The 22,243-nt window shown below is 38.3% G+C and overlaps 1 protein-coding gene across 1 annotated transcript in view; it reads right to left on the reverse strand.

The window, feature by feature from the left end:
• Window positions 1–22,243, reverse strand: part of LOC135749361 (GTPase IMAP family member 8-like) — an 88,041-nt gene that overhangs the window by 18,972 nt on the left and 46,826 nt on the right. The window contains exon 2 of the mRNA XM_065267958.1: window positions 6,837–7,433. Within this exon, the coding sequence (XP_065124030.1) occupies window positions 6,837–7,419 (583 nt within the window). The 5' untranslated portion in view covers window positions 7,420–7,433. The remainder of the gene's footprint in view (window positions 1–6,836; window positions 7,434–22,243) is intronic.

Here is a 22,243-nt window from a genome sequence, read left to right on the forward strand (position 1 = left end):
CACAATTTGCAAACTATTATGATAAATAGCAATAATCATGTATAGTGACAATATAACGACCAATATGAAATAATGCAATTTACACAATTAACTTTGTCATGGCATTTTGTAATGTTTACATTATAATAAAAGAAAACAAATGAAATTATACAGTAGACATAGACTATAGACTGTTTACTTGTGATTTAGCTGCAATCATGTAAAAACATTATAAGCCAGCAAACGCGTTATAGGCTACTTTATTATTATAGGCCTACTCTACACTTGGAATAAACTTCATATTATCCTATAACCATCATCAGTAGTTTAGTAGACTATGCAAGAGCCTAATATTTGTATGAAATTGTGAAACATTACCTGGTATTATCTTCGGAGGTTTACAGAGTGGGGGTGGGAAATTACGACAGTTGCAAGTATTCTCCAGCAACTCTAGGGGTCGCTCTTTGACAAAATGCCGAAAATGCATAGAACGCCTTTAATCTAGTCTTGTGGCAGGATCATGACAGGCCCATGTTTTGTGTGGGATCACGTGGTCTTAGTATTGATTTTACTTATTCGTTTTACCCTGGTTCTCCCCTTTCTGGATTTCGCTGTCCTATTCTATGAGCACCTACTAGGCTTAAGCGCAAGTGATTCCTTTCTACTATTTTTAGAGAATAATGGATCTCATAGTAGTAGCATCTAACATGATTCCTTTTGGCCTACTGAAAATAAGAGCTCAAAAGGGTTCTCCCCAAGGGGAAACCTGTTCTGTATGTTCAGGGTTACATGCAAATGCCTTCATTCCCTGTCTACATGAAATAAACTGTGGTTTCTCAACCAGGGTCTAACCTTGGGGGCTCAATGTCAGAGAGATGCGTCCCTCACAGTTTGGGGAGAGGTAGTAGAAAGTAGCTCAGCAATAGGCCTTTGGAGAGGGCAGCATCTCCTCTGAAACATATGAACAGTTTCGTTGCATAACAAGATAACTCCCTTTTTTTGTTCAATTTTTCAGAAATCAAATGTTTGTTGTGCATTCCAATTAATATCAATTCAACTGCAGTTGGTTTGTTTTGATTTTAAACCTTCATAACTTAAAAAATACAGCTAAGTAGCAACATAAAACAAAATAATAACATGATAACATAATAATAAACATGTTTTGACAAAAATGTTAAAAACTTGCAACAAAACTCTTCATATATTGGCAAACAATGCTAGACATGTTTTGGGTATTGAAACACTTCCTCCCAGTCCTGAGATTCCATCATGTTCTGGTGGTCTCGTACAACAATCACTAAAGAGGTCAGAGGTCATGCCCTCTGAACAGATTGGCGCTTCAGATTCTCCTCTTGGTCCAAAGGAAACATTTTTTTTGCCCAGGGCGATTCGTATTCCAATAGACCAGAATGGAGAGCAGACATTCTGTCGAGGCCCTGAGATAGGAAAAGAGACGTTGCATCTCATTGCCATAACACCATGTGCCTGTAGAGCTCACTTTTTTCCAGAAACTGACATACGCTGTTTGCGTTCCCTTGTATAGCTTCTGGTATCAATCACACTCGTGGCGTCATCTCTCGTCGCCTATTAACTATTATTTAAGTTAACTCGTCAATTAAGAGAAAACACTTACATGCCAATTTCGGGCTTTCCACAATACCGCTATTATCCACCAGGTTTCGAAGCTTATAAAACCCAGAAGTATCGCCCTAGGGCAAACAGCTGTATGTTTGTGTAAGTTTTAAGGATCGCTCTGCATCTGATCTCTATCAAAAGTCCTTCACAAAAATGAAATTATCTCAGCTTTGTGTTTTGAAGAAACCTACCCATATTGATAAAAAGAAAACAAATGAAGGTAGGATGAAAGTTTTTTTGTTGTTGTTTGAATGCAGAGGGCCTGTTATCTCATTTGATATATTGTATGTATATATATTTACAAGGCATTAAACTTTTGTGAAAATCATGAAAAATGTTGGCTCTGGCTGGGTGGCGTTCCCAAAGTGTCATTTCATGAAGCAACATCTTGTTCCCTATCTACCGAATTATTAATTCAATACATTATTATGATTTAATTTTGTTTGTAATAGGCATTTTTCATAATTCAAACAGAAGTTCAGTGCCTCTGTGAAGTGCTTTTGAAGGTCTGTGTCAGCATATGCAGGAAAAACATAAGGTTTGCCACTAACATGCTCCACCGCTAGAATGCAAGTGATTGCTTATTTAAGCGCTTCTACATTTAAAAAACGCACAAAATTACAGGGAATGACAAAGTATTCACATGTATATTTACAGCTGGTCTATTTGCACAGGAGTAGTATTACCTGAGGTAATTTCTCCAGAACCTTTACGGAGAGTAAAGGCCCGGAATCTTCACTAACATTGTCCGTAATGATTACTGCGGATGTTTTCACACTGGCACTGTTGAGGTCGGCCCAAATGAGCTGTCGGTCCGAGTACGGATCGTTTGGGTCGGTGTGAACACAACAGCCGCACTCTGGTTTACACTAAATGGCCACTCTGAGACAGCTCGAAACAAGTGGTCTCGGAGCGGCTGTAGTCGAACTCTGGTGCGACTAGGGTTGTGCCGATAGAGGATAGTATCGTGTGTCGACAATCTTCAGACATATCGCCAATGGCAGGCGTTCATGGCGATAGTAATGACGATCATTGGCGAATGGTTATTATTATCATCATAGTTTTACATTAACATCCACATTGCATGCTTTCCCTCGCATGAGGGTTTATGGGCTTTACTTTACGCGGAGAGCTTGAAGAGAGAGTGAAGAGAGAATTCCTTCTTGAACATACCTGCACTTTATGCGCGCGTCTTGGACTCCTTCTAGCACTAAATCCAGCTGCGCTTCTCTCTGTCTCATGTGCACGCGCTCTTGCATCTGTCCGAAGTCTAAACATAAACTAAAGTAGTAATCCTTATGTATTTGTTCAGTTTAATGCGTTTCATGCGAGCTGAGGCAAACTTTACTTTTTGTTTAAAATATGACCCGCATATTGGTGCCTCTCTCACTCTCGCGTACGTGCAGCGACCGCTCTGTCCGAAGTCAGATCACTAGGTATTAATCCTGTTAATGATTGCAATGAGTTGTAGCAACACATCCCTTGTGTTTAAAATATGATTGTGTTTAAAATATGATCGCTTTCAGCTGGACCAATGTGTTTAAAAGGCACCTCTGAGAGCACCACTGCTTGACGCGTGTAGCCTTCTGCAACAGCACTAAACAAATGGATTGAATTGTTTGTCTGTGCGCGCAGGTGTGTGTGTGTGTGGCTTTGCAAATGTGGTTTACGGGGACATGAATAGTGTATAATGACATGTTAACTATGCTATTACCATGGTTTATGGGCACACAATGTGTCCTCATAAACTGAAACGCTAAAAAAACATACTAAATGGTAGTTTTTCATAGATTAAAGACTGGCAACAGGTTTTTGTGACATTGGGGTAGGTTAGGGGAATAGAATATAACAGTTTGGACAGTATAAAATGCATTGCGTCTATGGAAAGTCCCCATAAACCATGTTTGCCTGACTGTGTGTGTGTGCGCGCGGATGCATGTTTTTACAGTTATTAAGTAATCATGGTTAGGGTTTTAATGACGCACTCGCATTAATGACATCAGTTTTAAGAAGGTTGCGGTCATGATGGTGTTGCGCTTGTTCTTTTTTGTCCACCAATGACTTGTTTTAATGAGTAAAAAATTAACAAATAAAAAATGAGTAAACTACTGCCCCGCCCCCCGATACTAGGCTGACGATAGGACGATCTCAAAATGGGGCATATCACCCAACACTAGGTGCGACCCATCTGTGGTGTGGACGCTGTTCAACCTCCAGCCGAAATTAAAGTTCTCGACATGTTTGAGCCACTGGGCTTCTGTTGTGACTTGAACTGGGTGTTATATTGTGGGTAAACAACAAACAGGGCAATATTGGTCCGTTGCAGAGATTCACTGTCTTCTGGTGACATTTACAGTATTTTTTAAAAATTATACAATGTTATCTGGTGCACTCCGAGCCGCTCCAAGTATGTTTTCTTGAGTGACAAACTTTAAAAAACACATTTGTCCTCAGGTTAAAGTAAAATTACATAAAGTGAAAATTTTAAGTGAAGGATGGAGCCCATCCCTCTTTAGCAAGTCAGTTCTCCTCCAAAAATACGTCCTATGTGACTATAAAACCTATATTATTCTGTGGGCACCACTCAGTCATGTAATAACAATAATCCACTGTTTCTGTATTTCATCCCCCCGATAGGCAGGGAGGGGACCAGAGTATATTACATAGTCTTTCAGTGTTTTTGCCAAATCACACTCCTATTTAATATTATCTTTAGTGTCCCCTACTGGTGAAATCTAGTATCATTTGTGCCGATGTAATACATTTAGGATTACGTTCTGGTTCTCGGTACACATTCAATAATGGTAGCTGTTGCCTCTATTTCCACGTTCTGTAGAACAGAATAATCTACAACCAGGGTGCATGTTACTAAACAAAATATGAGGGGAAAGCTTCACTTTAAATTACAGCCTGCAAATGTTACACTTATTTTAATTTTTAGAGTTTTTAGAATATTGGTTTAATGTAAGAACAAAGTAATTTCTAGAACTACAGTATAAGCAGCCACAGATATGATGTGGACCTTTATGTGCCATTACAAACTGTTAGGGTTGAGTTGTACTTGGTTAGGGTGTTGGTTACTTTCTGTGTTGCAGGTCCTGATTGGGGCGTGGATTGAAAACACCTGTAACATTCGTGATGCTATAAAAGCCTGAGATTGGCGATCAGCGAGGCAGCTGTTCAGTTTGTGCTGAGGAGCAGTTTGCCAGAACCACGCCCTAAAATAGATTTTTTGCAGTCAGGAAAAATACTGTAAAATGGGGCATGTTTTTAATGAGAACCTAGGTGATGGTAGAGCATGGTGTAAGCAGTGGGTTCAAACCCAGGGAGCACACATACTGATAAAAAAATGTGTGTACTTTGTGCACGGTAAGCTTTGGATAAAAGCATCTGCCAAATGTTAGTGATGGGCAGAGCGAGGCTTCGTGAAACACTGAAACAGTTGAATCAATTGTGTCGAGGCTTCGAAACATGGATCGAAACCGCCTCCACAGTGACACCTAGTGGTCATTTGCACGTATTGCCATAGATCAGCCTTGACAAGGTTTTAGACGAGCGCTGACAAATTGTATCCCACATGTTGTGTAATTGATATAAGTGATCAGGTGGGAGAGTGGATAGTGTCCTAGACTCTCATGCAAAAGCCCATTGGATCGAACCCCGGGAAACGCATTGTTATTTTACCGTCGTCACAATTAAGTTACATATTTTTTGTTGTTGTTTTAACATCTGTTTGACAACTACATGAGCTTTTAGGCTCATCATTGTCAATAACTATAAGCTGGTCTATTTAATAAATAAATTGAATAGAGATAAATACAACATAAACAATAAGAAATTAATAAAATATATCAAGCCACCATGTCACATCTGCTGTGTGTGGAAGGACTTAGCCTACTTCTTTTTTTACAGATAATTTCTCCAGCCTTTGAAAAACTCCTCTCACAAAAACCCACAAGGTCAATATGCGTTTATTTCACTTTTATACAGATGTGCGATTGTGTTGTCTGTTCCCGACCGTGCCAATCAAACGCTGATTCGGCAGACCACACCTGGGCTGCGTTCAGCCCCGACAAAACGTTGCACAACGTTTATTAAACTGAAACGGTGATGCATTGAACACCCTGTTGTGATGACGCAAGAGTTGCAACTACGGTAGCTGAGAGGCCATTCTTTATGTTCTTTTTTAAATGTTTTTAAAGCCTGATGAAATCGTTATAAATGTGTGTTTAATACTGTAAAATACCCTCGATGTTACAGTCACTGACCTTGCTGTCCAAAATGAAAGACAACATTCCAACTTGAACCCATTGAGAGAGCTGTCTCTTTACTATCGCGTGGTTTTATACATCTTGCCGCTGATTGGGCTGACATTTCTGACACACCCACCAAACAAGAGAAAACGCTTCTAAAACCTGTTGCATTCCGTTGCACACCGTTTCCAGGAAACATGTCGTTCAACCCGGAAACCGTAGCAAAACGTTGCGCACCGGTGTGAGATTGAACATGCCCCTGATGAAACATTTAGTGAAACACTTCGAGGCTTCGTTTGGTCATAGTCACGTGACATGGGTGTTTTGAATCACGCTTCGGATCAGTGTTTCGACACATCTGCGCTTCGGGATCTCGCAAAGCTTCGGAACGACTGTTTCGCGTCAGCCATCCCTACCAAATGTGTATGTGTAGAAGCACCATATAGTGTGTAAACACACGCATCATAAACTATTATTTTGCCACTGTAAAATTTTAAGATGCATCTAATATTCAATTACCTTCTTATTTACAATATTTTGAGGAGAAGCAAGGAAGCAATTGTTGTGGAGTGTGGGGATCAGGTCATAAAACACAATAAATAAAATATCATAGAAATGTTAACAAATTTAACTGACACCTGGCTGGGCCATGAAACAGGGATCATAAATCAAGGGTCTTAAATTGATCATTTTGACAAATTGACACAAAGCATACTGTAAGTTAAAACTACTTTATATGTTTATTGATATTCTACTAATATTCTATATATTGAACTACTAATTCTGTAGCCATTTACATTTAATACATCAAGTGGCTGCCTAAACTAAAACAATGTTTTCTTTGTTCATATAACCAATCCAAGGCACTTACTTTCTCTTAACTTTTATGTTTAATTTTATTTTATTTTTTACTAATCAATGTAATCAATGGGTAAACATTTCCTTTAAATAAGGTCAAATTAAACTTACGATTCTCTCTTTTTCTCAGGAAAATTTTCTTTATCAGAGATGTAGTAGTTTGGTCACTACCATGTTCTTCTGTATGCTTGTTGTTGAACACATGGTATTTGCCCTCATATTTCTGAACAAGCTTCTTCAAGGCTTCAGACTCCTGAATGAATTTTTGTATGCTCATGTTTATTTTTTCTAGTTTGTCACCTCCAGTGAAGAGAATCCAGGTGTCCTTTATGCATTCTTCTCCCAGCAGTTCTTCGATCTTCCTTACAGTTTCTTGCTCATATTGGGTAAATCTGTCTAGCTGGAGAACCAGCAGATAAATGCAGATACCCGATTTACATTTCTGCAGAACCTCTTCATATTTCTTAAGCTCTTTGTCACTCTCTGTACCAGAAAATCCTGGTGTGTCATAAACAATGATTGGAATTCCATTAACAGCACCAACTTCAGCAGCTACATCAGGCAGACCGCTTTTCGTTGATGTGAATGCTTGCCGTCCCAGTATTGTGTTACCTGTTGAACTTTTTCCTGATCCTTTAGTTCCGAGCAAGATACATTTTAAATGCAGATCTTCAGTTATGTTTGTTTCTTCCATTTGTATTTTGTAGCCTAAAAAGAAATGACATTAACTTGGTGTAAATGAAGGAAAATACACATGAAAACTGTCAGTAATTAGTCATCTTTTTACTAATTTTATGCACTGAGATATTGCATAAACAAGGCTGGATGGAAATGCCAAAATGTGCATAAATTCTTAAAATGAAAAAAAAAATTTCTAGTGTAGAGGGATTGGATGGCATCGCTAGACTAATCACTGACCTGATCTCATTGCGCAGCATGAGAAATTACCTAAGAGCAGGCATCTACTTCCAAAAGATTGATATTAGCCTCTTTCACACAGTAATTTCTGTAAATCCAAGTCACCTTTGTTGGTATGTAAAGAAGTTTTTAGAATCCATTTTGAGCATTGGATTCGTAAAAAATTGAACTTGTGCAACTACACCGCATGCGATATGCTGACTGGAGGTGATGTATTCCAATATGTATACAGTAATTTAATCTTATCTCCATATGTTATCTCCAAAAAATATTGACTGTCTTTGTTTATATATGCAGAGCTGTTTATTCATTCATTTGCGTTCATTTATTTATTCCACTATGGTAAATATTGGAATGAAGCCTCTTGTTCTGAAATGAGATTCCCTCCCACGTTACGATTAAACTGAAATTTCATTACGACTGCCACTAGGGGGTGAAGTCTGACAATCGTGTCTGTATGTTGTGTGCAGTGGAAAGGCGGCTTAAGGCCATATCAAACATACTTGGAAAACAAGTATATTTTATTTGTAAAGAAAAGAGTTTTTAGATAATAGAATGTAGATATTAGCAGTGTAGACATGTAGATATACGCAGTGATATTGGTCACCAAAATTAAGTCACTAAAAAGTCAATTTCAACTTAGTTGTTGAAATCTGGAAGTCATAGAGAAAACACAGTTTTTATTAAAATCTTTATTTTTTATATTTGCATATTAGCATTCTGTCATTGTCATCAAACATTCAGTGGTGTGAACAAGTGTTGCCCACCTTCTGATTTTTGTTTTGTTTGCATGTTTACTTTTTAATGTTTTAGATCAAAAATTATTTTAAAATATTAATCAAACAACACTGTTTCGCAGAACTGTCACTTGCCCAATCACATCAGTGCTGCGCCACCACAAACGACTATTTCACATGCTTTAGGCATTGCCAATTTAAACATTTAGCACTAAAAACACAAAACAGATTTACTCACATGATGTTTAAAAATGTTGCGTATAGGGCAACTCGAAGCGCTTGCCTGGAAACCCGTATCTTAAAGCAACACCAAAGAGTTTTTGCTCTTTGCTCCCCCTACAGGTTAAAAGCTTAATTGTTCATTAGCACTGTCGTAAATACTGAAGCATAGCTGGCTCTGATTGGATTGTAGGTCTGCCGTAAAGCAAGTTTTTGTAGTTTTCACTCGAACTACAGGACCACTTCCCGACGGTTGGAAACTTCTTTAGTACGGTTTTGACCGATAGAGGGCTGCAAAGCGAATGTGAAATTGCCATTCACCCTGTTTTGAGTGGATGAACCACTGAAACTTTTTTGAAAACGTTATTTTAAGGTAAAAAAAAACTCTTTGGTGTTGCTTTAAATGCTTCAGACAGCCGTAATTATCCTTGTAAACACATTCTATTTCTTAAGTTAAATGTAAGCGGTTGAGAAATTCAGCTCATAGTAGCTTATTGAATCTGTATGTTTCTAATGTTAATCAAACAATGGCTAAATAAACAAATCATTCATTTGTCTTGACTGATTGACTTTTATAACTGCAAAAAGGTTTAATCTGTAGTTAATTTGAAACTACAGTATAAGACATGCAGTAGTATTGTAAACTTGATTACGTTTCTACAGAGCTAACTGAAAACATAAAAGAACTGTTTATTTGTATGCTTGTTATATTATAATTATTTGTATAATTGTTCATCATTTGTTATATCATTTATTATTTGTTTCCTATTTCTGGCAATTTACTTGTCATGTCATATGTATATATCGTAGCAGCAAACACACTGTGCGGTGATCACGCTGAATTTCTGACACTGTCAGAAAACTATCGTAGGCTATCTTTGGACGCAAGACCGGGAAAACGTCCGTCTTTGAACCTCTCTCACTGTACGACATAGGACCACCGATGGAGAGCCACGATCACATAAATCGCGACAATAGTTTCACACTGGCAATCTTTCGTCTGGGACAGCAAATAATCATGCAGTGTATCCCGGGCTTTAAACATTTAACACATTTTTACGGTTTATTTGATAAACAATTTCATCTTAAATTAAAGAAAACACAATTAAGCAAAACATGGTCAGGTCATAGTGTCTAAATATTGTTTGGTCTTATAATTTTTATAAACTTTACTGGTAGACCACTCTTTGAAAATTTAGTTGCATACATATACATGTCCTTGTCCCCCTCACTTTTAAGATGCCAGCTACACCCCTGACTACAGCAATATATCAGTCAAGCTCAGTGCCTTTTCTCAGAAGATGGCCCTCCTGATCGAGCTCACCTCTATTAACCCCCTGGGGTCCGACCATTATAGGACAATGGCAGAGGTTTTGACATGCCCTTAAATGTGGTCTTTTTTCAGTTGCTTTAAACATTTTAGTGGCTAATATCACATAACACTGTATTCAGCACAAACTGTGGTACAATTATATTCGCGCAACAGGTATGTACCTGTTTTGTTTTTTTAAGTAAATAATTTTTTTTTTGTTTATGCATGGTTAGTAAAAAAATTATTAAAAGTTGCTAAAATAAAGTCAAGGAACACATAGTAAACATTTGTTCAACATCAAAGAAGTACTGGATCTTGTAGAGTTGAGAATTTGCTACAAAAAGACTTAAAATCATTACCCACTCATTCACATGAAACCATGTATTGATTTTACTTTTGTAGGACACTTTTTGTTGTGTAAAATTTCATGTGTGGGGGAGACAGAACCCAAGTGCAGACAGCTCTCAACCAAAATAGTTTTATTATATAACAAAAACACCCTTGAGTGGGCAAACAAAGAGAATAAACAAATAATATAATGTGACATACATTTAGCGGGGCAGGACTACACACAACGTCATTGGAAGATGAACAATGATCCAGCACATAGTGATGTGACATCTGAAGCGAAGCTCCGGAGCTTGTGTCGAGCAAAAAGGGGCGTTCCAGATGAAGCCCCGATTCGAGGCTTGTATCGTTTCCGTGAAAATCACGTGACGATGACAAACGAGGCCTCGTTTTCTGTTGAATACGTCATTGCTTCACTCTGAGTATCGCCTCCGGATAAAAATGGTTCAAAACTCGCGCCTCTTGTGGGTTTTGCAGTACGTTTGCATTGATGTTGAGGTGTTGGTTGTACGTAGTGGTGAGTTTGTAGTGTAGTTATCATTATATATCATAGCCTGTATTATATATTACACTTAGTTTAGACGATTATTAGAGTAAATTATACATAGCCTAGGAAAGTAGATCATTAGAGTAAATTAGCATATATCTAGTTCTAATACCTTTAATACGTAATTATTTTGCTATATATATTATGATATATATATATAGCCTATATTAGTAGTAGTTTTATTATTATATATAGTATTGCTGTTATTATTATTATTATTATAAGACTAGACTGTATTAGGGATAGCCTAGGAGGACTAAGGATCCATTGGGATATTGAAACAAACAGAAGCTCCAATATCCCAATTTATATAAGCTGGCACTGACCTTCTATGTTGTCCAGCATCATCAGTGCCCTGTGAAAGGGTGTTTTCTAAGGCTTGAGAGGAGCTTTCTAAAAAGAGAAACCGCCTCAATCCAAATACTGTTAAAAAACTTTTGTTTTAAATGAAAACCAGTAAACACTTTTCTGTGTTGCAGTTTGCTGTTTCACACTTAGTCCCATAAGCACTGCACTATTGCACCGCCAGTTCAATAAGCATGGCACTATTGCATTCCCAGTCAGCACTGCACTCATAATAATTTATTTACACTCATTCGGGGCATTCACGGTTATCAATAACCCAAAAAACTACTGAACAATTGAATACAAAGTTGTGTATGTATGAGTTGTGTGTACATAGGTTAACACAAGCAGAGTAAAATACTTTATTTAATACACAGGCAATAGAAAAAGGCCACACCATGACAATTTGGTTGCTCAGAATGATTAGATTTGTGTGCAATACATTGCTTTCCACAGCAGGTGTCACTAGAGAGCACACTGTTCATGAGGCTTCGGGTAACTGAACCTTTTGGCAACCCAATGGGCTGGAAAGCCTCAGTGGTTCAGGAAGCCTCATTTGGCCATCACTACCAGCACAAGACAGTAGACACAAGGGCATTAAATAGGGGATAACTAAACTAGGGAGCGAGGACACACAGGTGAAGGGCATTTAAGTAATAATGAATAATTAACAAGGGGGTGGGGTCAAGACTTAAAGGAGAGCATGAGGTACACAAACACAGGCCACGTGACTCTCCACACAAAACAAGACAACAATAATAAGGGCTGCCCTGCCCCTGATCCTTTCACATGAAACGAGGTAAAATACATACAGGGGTGTATTCCAGAAAGCAGGTTATGTGACTTACCCGGGTATGTTTAGGAGTAAGTAAGCGGATAACCTCTGCTTTCGGTTCCAAAAACGGAGGTAACTTTCGGGTTATGTAAGTAACCATAGCAACTGACTCTCTGAAGATAACCTACTCCGGAGCAGGTTATGTTGCAGGGTAAGTTCATTTTAGTTAATAAAACGAGGCTCCGGATGATGTCTGCGCATGCGTGTACTTATGATGAGCGTGCAGCGGGCATGGAAGCATATATTTTGCATAATATTACAATAATAAAGCATTTATTTTATTACATTTACAGTCGCGAATATTTATTGCTGTCTTAAACCATTTATGATATTTTCTTTAAAGAAACATTTTTTTTAATAACATGGATTGATATTTGTGATTGGACTAATTACTGTACATTTAATTATGTCCATTATTAATAAAAAATTATTCATATTTGTGTTCGGACTAAATACTATACATTTAATTATGTTAATTATTAATATATCTCCAAATATCAGTAGATGTATGAAACACATTTCCATCAGTTAATTAATGTTAACAAGTACATTTCTATTTAAATTTGGTCAATTCATAAATAACCTCATCTTTCACTTACTAGATAATTTGAGATTAATCTAAAGTTCTAATAAATTGTGTGTGCAAATACATTGTCAATATTGAGCCAGAAATCTTAACATATTTTACTTAAGTGACAATGTGCCAATGTTACAGTAACAAATAGAAACACATGATGCCTATCAAAATAATAATTACTGAGGGACAGAAGTTACCCCTGCCTGCAGTCTCTGATGTGCCTGACCCACAGAATGACACCCATGAAGCACAGGCACGATTTAACACTGACCCGCAGAGTGACACAGGTGAAGCACAGCCTTCATTTGGTGAAACACCATTGAATCACAGACATGGCATAGTGGTCAGATTTTCTATTATTAGTTAGATCATGTACACAATGAAATAAAATTATAAATATATATTCCATAGTATCATATTTATTTCTTAAACATGCACTTCAGATCTGTAGCCCCCTCTCTACATTTGATCTATAGTTGGTCTTTTTCTAAATCACCTTTTTTTCTTTAAAATGGGCCTTTTGTGCTTTCCTGAGCTATCATTTTTGAGCCAAAGGGAAATTGAGATATTTGGTTATATTAGATGATACAGGATATATTAGAACATGTTACTATTGACACTAATGTAACATTTCTATTCTCCACTTCTGTCACAGCAGATCCTAATCGTCCAATGCAAATGAATGATCATTTTTATTGTAGTGTACTGAAAAGCATTACACAAAATTATTGAAAATCTGTAAGGACTGTAAGGAAGCTTTACAATTAAAAGAGGGTGCATTTATCAGATAAGTAAATGTTAAAAAAGATGGTGATACAGTGTCATACAATGGAAAGTCCAAAAACTAAACAGGGTCATTGAAATAAGTACAAGTAGTACAAGAAGTGAATATAATCATAGTGCATTTTATGCATACACAATACAATCATATCTAAAAAACTGTAAATAAGCCTTATGACAGATTTATGCACTTTATGTGCCACAGCCCTTACAAAAATTAACCATAGTTTTATTGGTGTAAAGTTGTGGTAACCATGTTTTTTCTGTGCATTGATTCAGCAAAACTATGGTTTTACTACACTTACCATGGTTTAACTATGTTTTTTGAAAACCATACCATGGTTACCATGGTTTTACTGTAACAATGTTTTTTTTGTTTTAACTGTAGTAAAGCCATTGTTAATTTTTGTAAGAGAAAAGATAATCTGAATTATGTCAAAGTATATCTAATTAGATATAATTAATATATTTAAAATCATATATAAAATCTATGATTATTTTTACAGGCTTTTAAATAATATTTAAATAATATTATGTGTATTTTCGTTGAGACACATATAATATTGGACTTAAATGGGGTAAAATAGGTTCGTATTAATTAATTAATTTTATCTGTTTTGTAATCACGCACTTATATAACGTTATAAAACGTTGATTTTGACAGAAAGTATTGGTTTATAATGTTATTTCTCATTTAAAAACTTTGAAGTTCTCTGATGTTTCCATGGTGACTCGTGAAATCTGTGATCCATTGACAATGCCTTTATGTTGTTACCGTGAGCGCGCATTAACTCTGGGTTACTTTCAGCGGGTTGATTGAACTAACTCTTAAACTGTGTTTTGGAACCAACATACCCAGAGTAAGCAAGTTTGGGGTTGATCAACCCAAAGTTCAGGGTTAATCTGATGGTAAGTTAACCCTGCTTTCTGGAATACACCCCAGGGCTGACAGGATGATGACATTTTTTGTACACAAACATTTTAGCATACAAATTTGTGTCAGTTTTCACATGCCTGGCATTTCCAAGGTCTTTATCCAAACAATGCTAAGAAATGGAAACTTTGAGTGATACACAACATGTTACATGTTTCTTGTGGTTCATGTTACCATATAACTTTAATGTCAAAAAAGTGTAAATATGTTTTTCAACTTCATGGTTTGGTGCAGTGTAGTAATGTGACAGATGAGAGGGATGCAGAACTGGAAAAAAGTCGGACAAGACTGCTTCGCTAAATTCCGCTCCCTGCTCACCTACAATGTCATCACACTGGGGCACACTCTGCCTGCATGGCAGACGTGGAGCTGGTTTGTTGCATGACTGCTGCGGACAAAAATCTGCTTCACTTCTATCCTGTCACGGGGCATGCGGTTGCGATATAGTTGGACTGCAGCTGATAAGCATAAGGCAAATCAACACGCAGCAAACCCGCGTCACGTTCACCACGCAGCCTATATTCTTGTGCATGACCTAGACTTGTGGTGTGAGCGGTATCAGAGTGGAACCATTGCGAGTGATCAATCCAGCCTTTGGATAAAAACCCGCACTGCGCTCTGACCATATTTTACACGCTCCGCTCCTCGCTCACTCACCGCTATGCTCCGCTCACATGCACTGGCTATTAACATATATTGTCCACAGAATTACCATATAAGCTTACATACATAACTGATGGGTAAATATCACTGATAACACTAAATTCAGATAAACTATCACATAAACTAAATTCAGAACATCTCAGATGAACATCTGCAGTGATTAGTTATATAATCAGGTGCCCATCGATTGATTGCCTAGCTTTTGTTATAAACAATGTTTAACAATGTTCTAATGCGTGTTTCATTATTTCCAAATGAATAGCGGGTACTAGAGCTGAAGATCTTTGCCCGAACCCGACGGGACCCGTCGGGACCCGACGGGCTCGGGCTTCATTTCTAACATTTTACACGGGCTAGGGCCGGGCTCGGACTTGCGCTCCGGCTTTGTGAGGTAAATGAGCGGTCAAGTTCAATGCTGCTGGATGCACTTTCAGTAGCGCAGGACCGCGCTGAATTCATTTACAGTGGATTTAATGATTTTCCTCATCAAAAACATGTAGCCTAATCTTGGTGAGTAGGTTTTTCAATGTATAACTAAATATGAATCGAGTCTTAAATACATAATTTAGACAGAGGATATAGACTAATGTTGGCAGTAATGGAGAGAAGTGCCGACGCAAATCCCCCGGAGCCTTTCTCTTAATTTCATTATTGCCAAATACCCATCTTAATTCAGAATGTATTATCTTAATTTAATTCGTTAAGAAATAATAATTTTATTGGCATATTTATAGTGTATTGCATAAGCCTATTTAGAATGAGATGTTACAATGTTACAGATGACTTATTCTATTTCTTGGTTTCAACTTTCAAGTGGCGTGTAGATTATTAGTCATGAATAAATAATGTTAAAACCTGTGTAAATTTCTCATTCTTGACAAAAGCTGTGTGTGTGCGCACATTTAAATAATGTCGGGTTGTAAACGGGTTCGGGCTTTTAAAAAGCTGTCAATCTAAATGTACGTTCGGGTTCGGGCTGCATTCTGTCGGGCTCCGGACATTTCGGGCCTAACTTTTAAAGCCCGATTACAGCTCTAGTGGGTACCGCCTGTGGGCGCGACATCATTACAGATAATGAGGTCAGCCAGGAAAACATGAGGTCATTGCCTGTTTATATAATATGTATTGAAGTAAAGAAAGTACCTCTTTACTTCAAAAACAAATATTGCCTGTTTATATAATCTGTATTGATTACAACCCCAAATCAGAAAAAGTTGGGACACTGTAGAAATTGTGAGTAAAAAAGGAATGGAATAATTTACTAATCTCATAAACTTATATTATATTTACAATAGAATATAAATAACATATCAAATGTTGAAAGTGAGATATTTTGAAATGTCATGCCAAATATTGGCTCATTTTGGATTTCATGAGAGCTACACATTCCAAAAAAGTTGGGACAGGTAGCAATAAGAGGCCTAAAAAAAAAAATGTAATGTACATACAAGGAAAAGCTTAAGGACTAATTTGCAACTTATAAGGTCAATTGGCAACATGATTGGGTATAAAAGGAGCCTCTCAGAGTGTCAGTGTCTCTCAGAGGTCATGATGGGCAGAGAAGCACCAATTCCCCAAATGCTGCGGCGAAAAATAGTTTTCTGAGTTTCTCAGAGAAAAATTGCAAAGAGTTTGAAGTTATCATCATCTACAGTGCATAATATCATCCAAAGATTCAGAGAATCTGGAACAATCTCTGTGCGTAAGGGTCAAGGCTGGAAAACCATACTTGATGCCCGTGATCTTTGGGCTCTTAGACGGCACTGCATCACATACAGGAATGCTACTTTAATGGAAATCACAACATGGGCTCAGGAAAACTTCCAGAAAACATTGTCACTGAACACAATCCACCGTGTCATTCGCCGTTGCCAGCTAAAACTCTATAGGTCAAACAAGAAGCCATATCTAAACATGATCCAGAAGCACAGGCGTTTTCCCTGGGCAAGGCTCATTTAAAATGGACTTTGGCAAAGTGGAAAACTGTTCTGTGGTCAGACAAATCAAAATTTGAAGGTCTTTTTGGAAAACTGGGACGCCATTTCATCCGGACTAAAGAGGACAATGACAACCCAAGTTGTTATTAGCGCTCATTTCAGAAACCTGCATCTCTGATGGTTTGGGGTTGCATGAGTGCGTGTGGCATGGGCAGCTTACACATCTGGAAAGGCACCTTCAATGCTAAAGGGTTTATCCAAGTTTTAGAGCAACATATGCCCTCATTCAGACGTCTTCTCTTTCAGGGAAGACCTTGCATTTTCCAACATGACAATGCCAGACCACATACTGCATCAATTACAACATCATGGCTGCGTAGAAGAAGGATCCGGGTACTGAAATGGCCAGCCTGCAGTCCAGATCTGTCACCCACAGAAAACATTTGGCGCATCATGAAGAGGAAGATGCGACAAAGAAGACCTAAGACAGTTGAGCGACTAGAAGCCTGTTTTAGACAAGAATGGGACAACATTCCTATTCCTAAACATTGGTCCTCCTCCAGCTGTTCCTTTATATGTACATTTAAATTTTCCGGCCTCTTATTGCTACCTGTCCCAACTTTTTTGGAATGTGTAGCTCTCATGAAATCCAAAATGAGCCAATATTTGGCATGACATTTCAAAATGTCTCACTTTCTACATTTGATTTGTTATCTATATTCTACTGTGAATAAAATATAAGTTTAAAAGATTTGTAAATTATTCCATTCCTTTTTTTCTCACAATTTCTACAGTGTCCCAACTTTTTCTGATTTGGGGTTGTATAATGAGTTTGTTTAAAGGCTTTCTTTGGATATGTGTATCATGTTTGTGTGACGAGTATTCGCGGAGTTTCAATAGATTTTTTGTAACGTGTTTTGAGAGACAGGGACATCTGAATGCATACCCTGTTTATTTTCTTTATTTGACAAAAACAAATATTTGTTGTTGTTGTTAATGTATACAAATAAAAGTAGACACTTTACAGTTTCAAATGATGTCTAACGCGTAAGTGTATTATTATTAATGATGGAGTATTTTAAAGGTGCTCTAAGCAAATTCACGCGTTTTAGACCATAAAACATTTTTTGTTACATACAGCAAAGATCTCCTCACTATCTGCTTGCTGCCTGTCCGCTGATCAAACTGTAAAAAAATGCAATCTCTGTAGACAGCCCAGGCTCCACAAACTTCAATATAAACACAATGGCCAAAACTAGCACCACAAAACAAAACAAAGTGTTCCAGCCAATAAAAGACAAGAATGATTTGGCGGTGGGGGTTGGGCATGTTCATGAAAGCATGGAAGGGAGGGGGAGGGGGAGGAGTTAGCTACGCTCTGTTTGTTTGAAAACAGTTCAAACATCAACAAAAACTGACGTCTCGCAGATTCGCTTAGAGCGCCTTTAAGTTGATTCTCCTTTGATGAGAAGTAACAAAACACATAAAAACGGGGCACCGCGTATTTGGACCCCAGTGAGTGAAAAAGGTTGGGGATCTCCCAATGGGTGCCTCGAATTCGGCATATCGTTTCCAAACGTGGCGGGCGCAGTTTTGGACCTCATGTAGTTTAAAAAGTACAGTAGGGGATCTGCAAGCTCTTTTTGCCGCCAATGGGTGCCTCGAATTTGGACCGCCCTCCTCTCACGCTATCCTGAGACCCCAGCCCGGCTATGTGCCCAAGGTTCCATCCACTCCTCTGACCATACTCAGACAAAAAGCTGATCAGAAGATCTAAAACTCTGTTTTAGAGGTCAGCAGAAAGGGAAGGCTATCCCCAAATTAAAAGATTGTTAATGCCATCTCCTTGGCATATTGTTTCCAGAATTTGCCCTGTCCACTGGAGGTACTGGCTCATTCTACCAGGAGCGTAGCTTTTATTGGGCACTGGCTGATTGTGCCTCTCTTTCAGACATTTGCAGAGCTGCCAGTTGGGCTACTCCTAACACCTTCGCTTGGTTTTACAATCTGAGGGTGCAAAAAGTATAATCCTGAGTGGTGTCTGCTCTGAACACCTAACCTGGTTGATGTCTGTGGATTGTGTATTTGTTTAGTTGCACTAATCTTCCCCATCAATTCCCCCTTAGCAGTGAATTTGGGTACTATTTTTTTCATTTAGGTCAGCTTGCGAAGAGCAGACCTTTTTTACTGGCGATCTCGATGACATTGACATTTATCTTTTTAATTCAGCCTCTTTGATCCTGACTTATTTTCCCCCATTCGGTTTCCCTTCGTAAACCCTGGGGGTCTTTCCTGGATGTGTTTATGCCCTCACCCTGTGACATGGTAGTTCCACTTTTTGTAGCTCTGGCTTTAAGTTTAAGTTTCCAGTTTTTTAGAATTTTTTTGTACTTCCCTGTTCGTAGGTCTTTTTGACCCATTGAGCTGGCATCCTACGCCATGCTTTTGTGGAAGCTTTTCCAATCCCTTTGGTATGGTTCACTTTACTTGTGCACTGCTTGCTAACTTCTCTTTGTCATAGGTGATAACTTGCTCAACACAGTTCCTCTTTCCACAAAGCTGCCTGCTGACCAGCTGGTCTAAGATCGGCTCCTTGGATTCCTGGGCAGAGTCACGGTATGTAAATTCTATTCATATTTCATTGGCCCTTTCATTGGCCCTTTTTAAACGAGAATCAGAGTAATTGGTCTCCCAAGCTCAAGCCCCTAGTGTCACTTCATCGACACAACATCTCGTTCCCTCCATCAGGGAACGGAGGTTACAGTCGTAATCGAGACATTGATGACGTTGTCATCCGCGTCGACATGCAAACACACATCCAGACAGCTAGTACACAGTATTCATGCATATAACCCACAGTAGCAGTAAAAAAGCTAAAGCCTATGGCATATCTATGGCATAGAACCTACGCATGACTCTAAATCTCACTTAAAGAAATTCTTCAGCCAATTTAAATTTGAATATATTATTCAATTGGGTCACCTATGTAGTAGAAGTGAGAAGTTATTTTAAAAATTGGTGCCTTCTAGGCTGAGAAAAGCCATAAAATGTGGGTTTTGGCTCATGTGGATGAAAAACACCAAATCCCAGAATGCATTGCTTTGCTGCTCTACGAGGCCACTCCCTAGTCACGCCTACCGGTTCGAGACGGCAGGAGGGAGGGAGATTCAACTAGGCTAAATACAACTTTTACAGACACCGGTAAACGTCCTTCCGACGATTTAGTTGATATATTATTATAACTACTACGACCTTTCCCCATCCAAATGGTGATAAATTGCATTGTACTGGGATGTTCAAGCAGTAAGTAGGACAAGCAGTAAGTTTTACATCATTTGCCGCGGTGTAAACAATGGCTGCGGGCTATCAACCACCCAAAGTTTCAAGAAGACACCGATGCGGTAAAATTGAAAAACTTGAGGGTTTGCAGTCTCCATATCAAGCTGGAAGACATCGAACCCAATGTACTCGGAATGAAGCAAAACACGCTAAAGGACACTGCAATTCCGTCCATATTTACCTTCACAGATGACGAACAGCCGGGGCCATCTGGTATCAAACGCATTCGTCTAGAGGTAAGACTCTTGCTAATACTTGACTCTGTTTCTGATCACACAGTAGCCTTTACATAGTGATATTGTCATGAATTCGGTCTTCGGCCGCTTTGTCTTTGTTTCACTATGTGTTGTGTTTTGTTTTGACAGCTCCACACGTGCGCGCCTCCCACCTGGTGATCTCATTATCTCCGACTCTTCTCACCGACGTCACACACCTGAATTCAATTATTTGCCCAATCCGGTTTGATTTAAATTCCCCTCGTTTCCTCTGTTCTTTGCAAGTTCGTCTTTGTATGTTCATGCCCGCTAGCCTTGTCTAGTTCATGTCTTGTCATGGTTTGATAAGTTTATCTTATCATTCATACGTGCTCTCTGCTGCCTTTGCCCCTTCAGATTCCCCGTTCTGTTATACTCTCTAGTGGATTTATACCCTGTCATCGCCTTCTCGCTGCTGGATTGTTTATCATCTCTGATCTCTCGCTCGCTCGGCAGAAGTGGCACAGCCGAGTTTTGCGCTCTGTCTGTCAGCGGATTTCCCTGAGCATTGTCCATCATCTGAGCGCCGCGCTGCTGAAGTGCGCTGTCCAGCAGCCATTATAGCTGAAGGCTTTGACTGTTAATCTCTCTCTCTCTCTCTCTGTGCTCCGCCAGGATTTCTTCATTGTGAATTTCGAATGTGCTAGTGGACGTCCTACGGCTGTGCTGTGTTTCCCACTCTAGTGACTTTACCGAATGGATCCCGTTGTGCCCCGCCCACCTAGTGTTATCTTCTCTTTATTACATTTTTTATTTATTCGGACACGGATTGTTTTCTCTTATACATACTGACTTTCATACTGTGTTTTCTCATATACATATCTTCAAGGGTTATCTCATTATTTATCTGATTACATTGAGTGTCTGTCTCCTAAACATATTGTGAATAAACACCTCTGCGCTGGGATTCCTGTGTTGTGTCATCCCTAACAGATATAGTTGTTAGCAGTAAAGTTAGCAAAATAATGTTAGATAGACAATGACATATAAGTTGTCTGTTCTCAAAATAAAACAACTGTTAGCTACCGAGCTACTTCTAGAATTATGTTACCACGCAAGCCTGTTGCTGTAAAATAATTGGATGGTTGAGATAACTGCAGATACATTTGCGAGATGTACATTATTAATTAAATAATATTTATGCTTGCTACACGTAAATACCATATTCAAATTCAGACTTTATTGATAAGGTGGTGTTGATAAATTCAAAAACTACATGCAAAGTCTGTTATTTTGGTGAAAGTAATGCAAAAGTATTGTTCTGCATTTACTCACAGGTTTCGGGAAGAAGATGCAGAAAAAGGGGGAAAAAAGAACAATGAAATCCTCCTTGCATGGACCAGGTCAGTGTTGGTTTGTAATGTGGGAGACTTTACATTGGTTTGCAAGGTTCAAAGTTACTAATTGTATTATCTTTCATAGGTCTGTCATAAATCATATCTGGTTTTCCTGTGCAACCAGTAAGGGGGACGTCGAGGTAAGACATTTTATTCTAATTTGTTTCTTTTTTAGGAAAAAGATTTTTCTAGACTTATTGATAATAATCATATTTTCATGCAGGTACTGAAATGCCGGTGGAAGTCCATTCTACACCATATATTAAACAAAATATTATATTACTACTCTTATAATGTTAGTTCCTGCATTACAATGGTACCACACTGCCCATAGCTGTACATATCTTATCTATATGGTTCTTGCTGAATATGAATATTTATTGTTTTTCTTATAATATATTCTGTTGATACACTACATAAATCAATATTATTTATA

This window comes from Paramisgurnus dabryanus, chromosome 16 (assembly GCF_030506205.2).
Source record: "Paramisgurnus dabryanus chromosome 16, PD_genome_1.1, whole genome shotgun sequence".
Lineage (NCBI taxonomy): Eukaryota > Metazoa > Chordata > Actinopteri > Cypriniformes > Cobitidae > Paramisgurnus > Paramisgurnus dabryanus.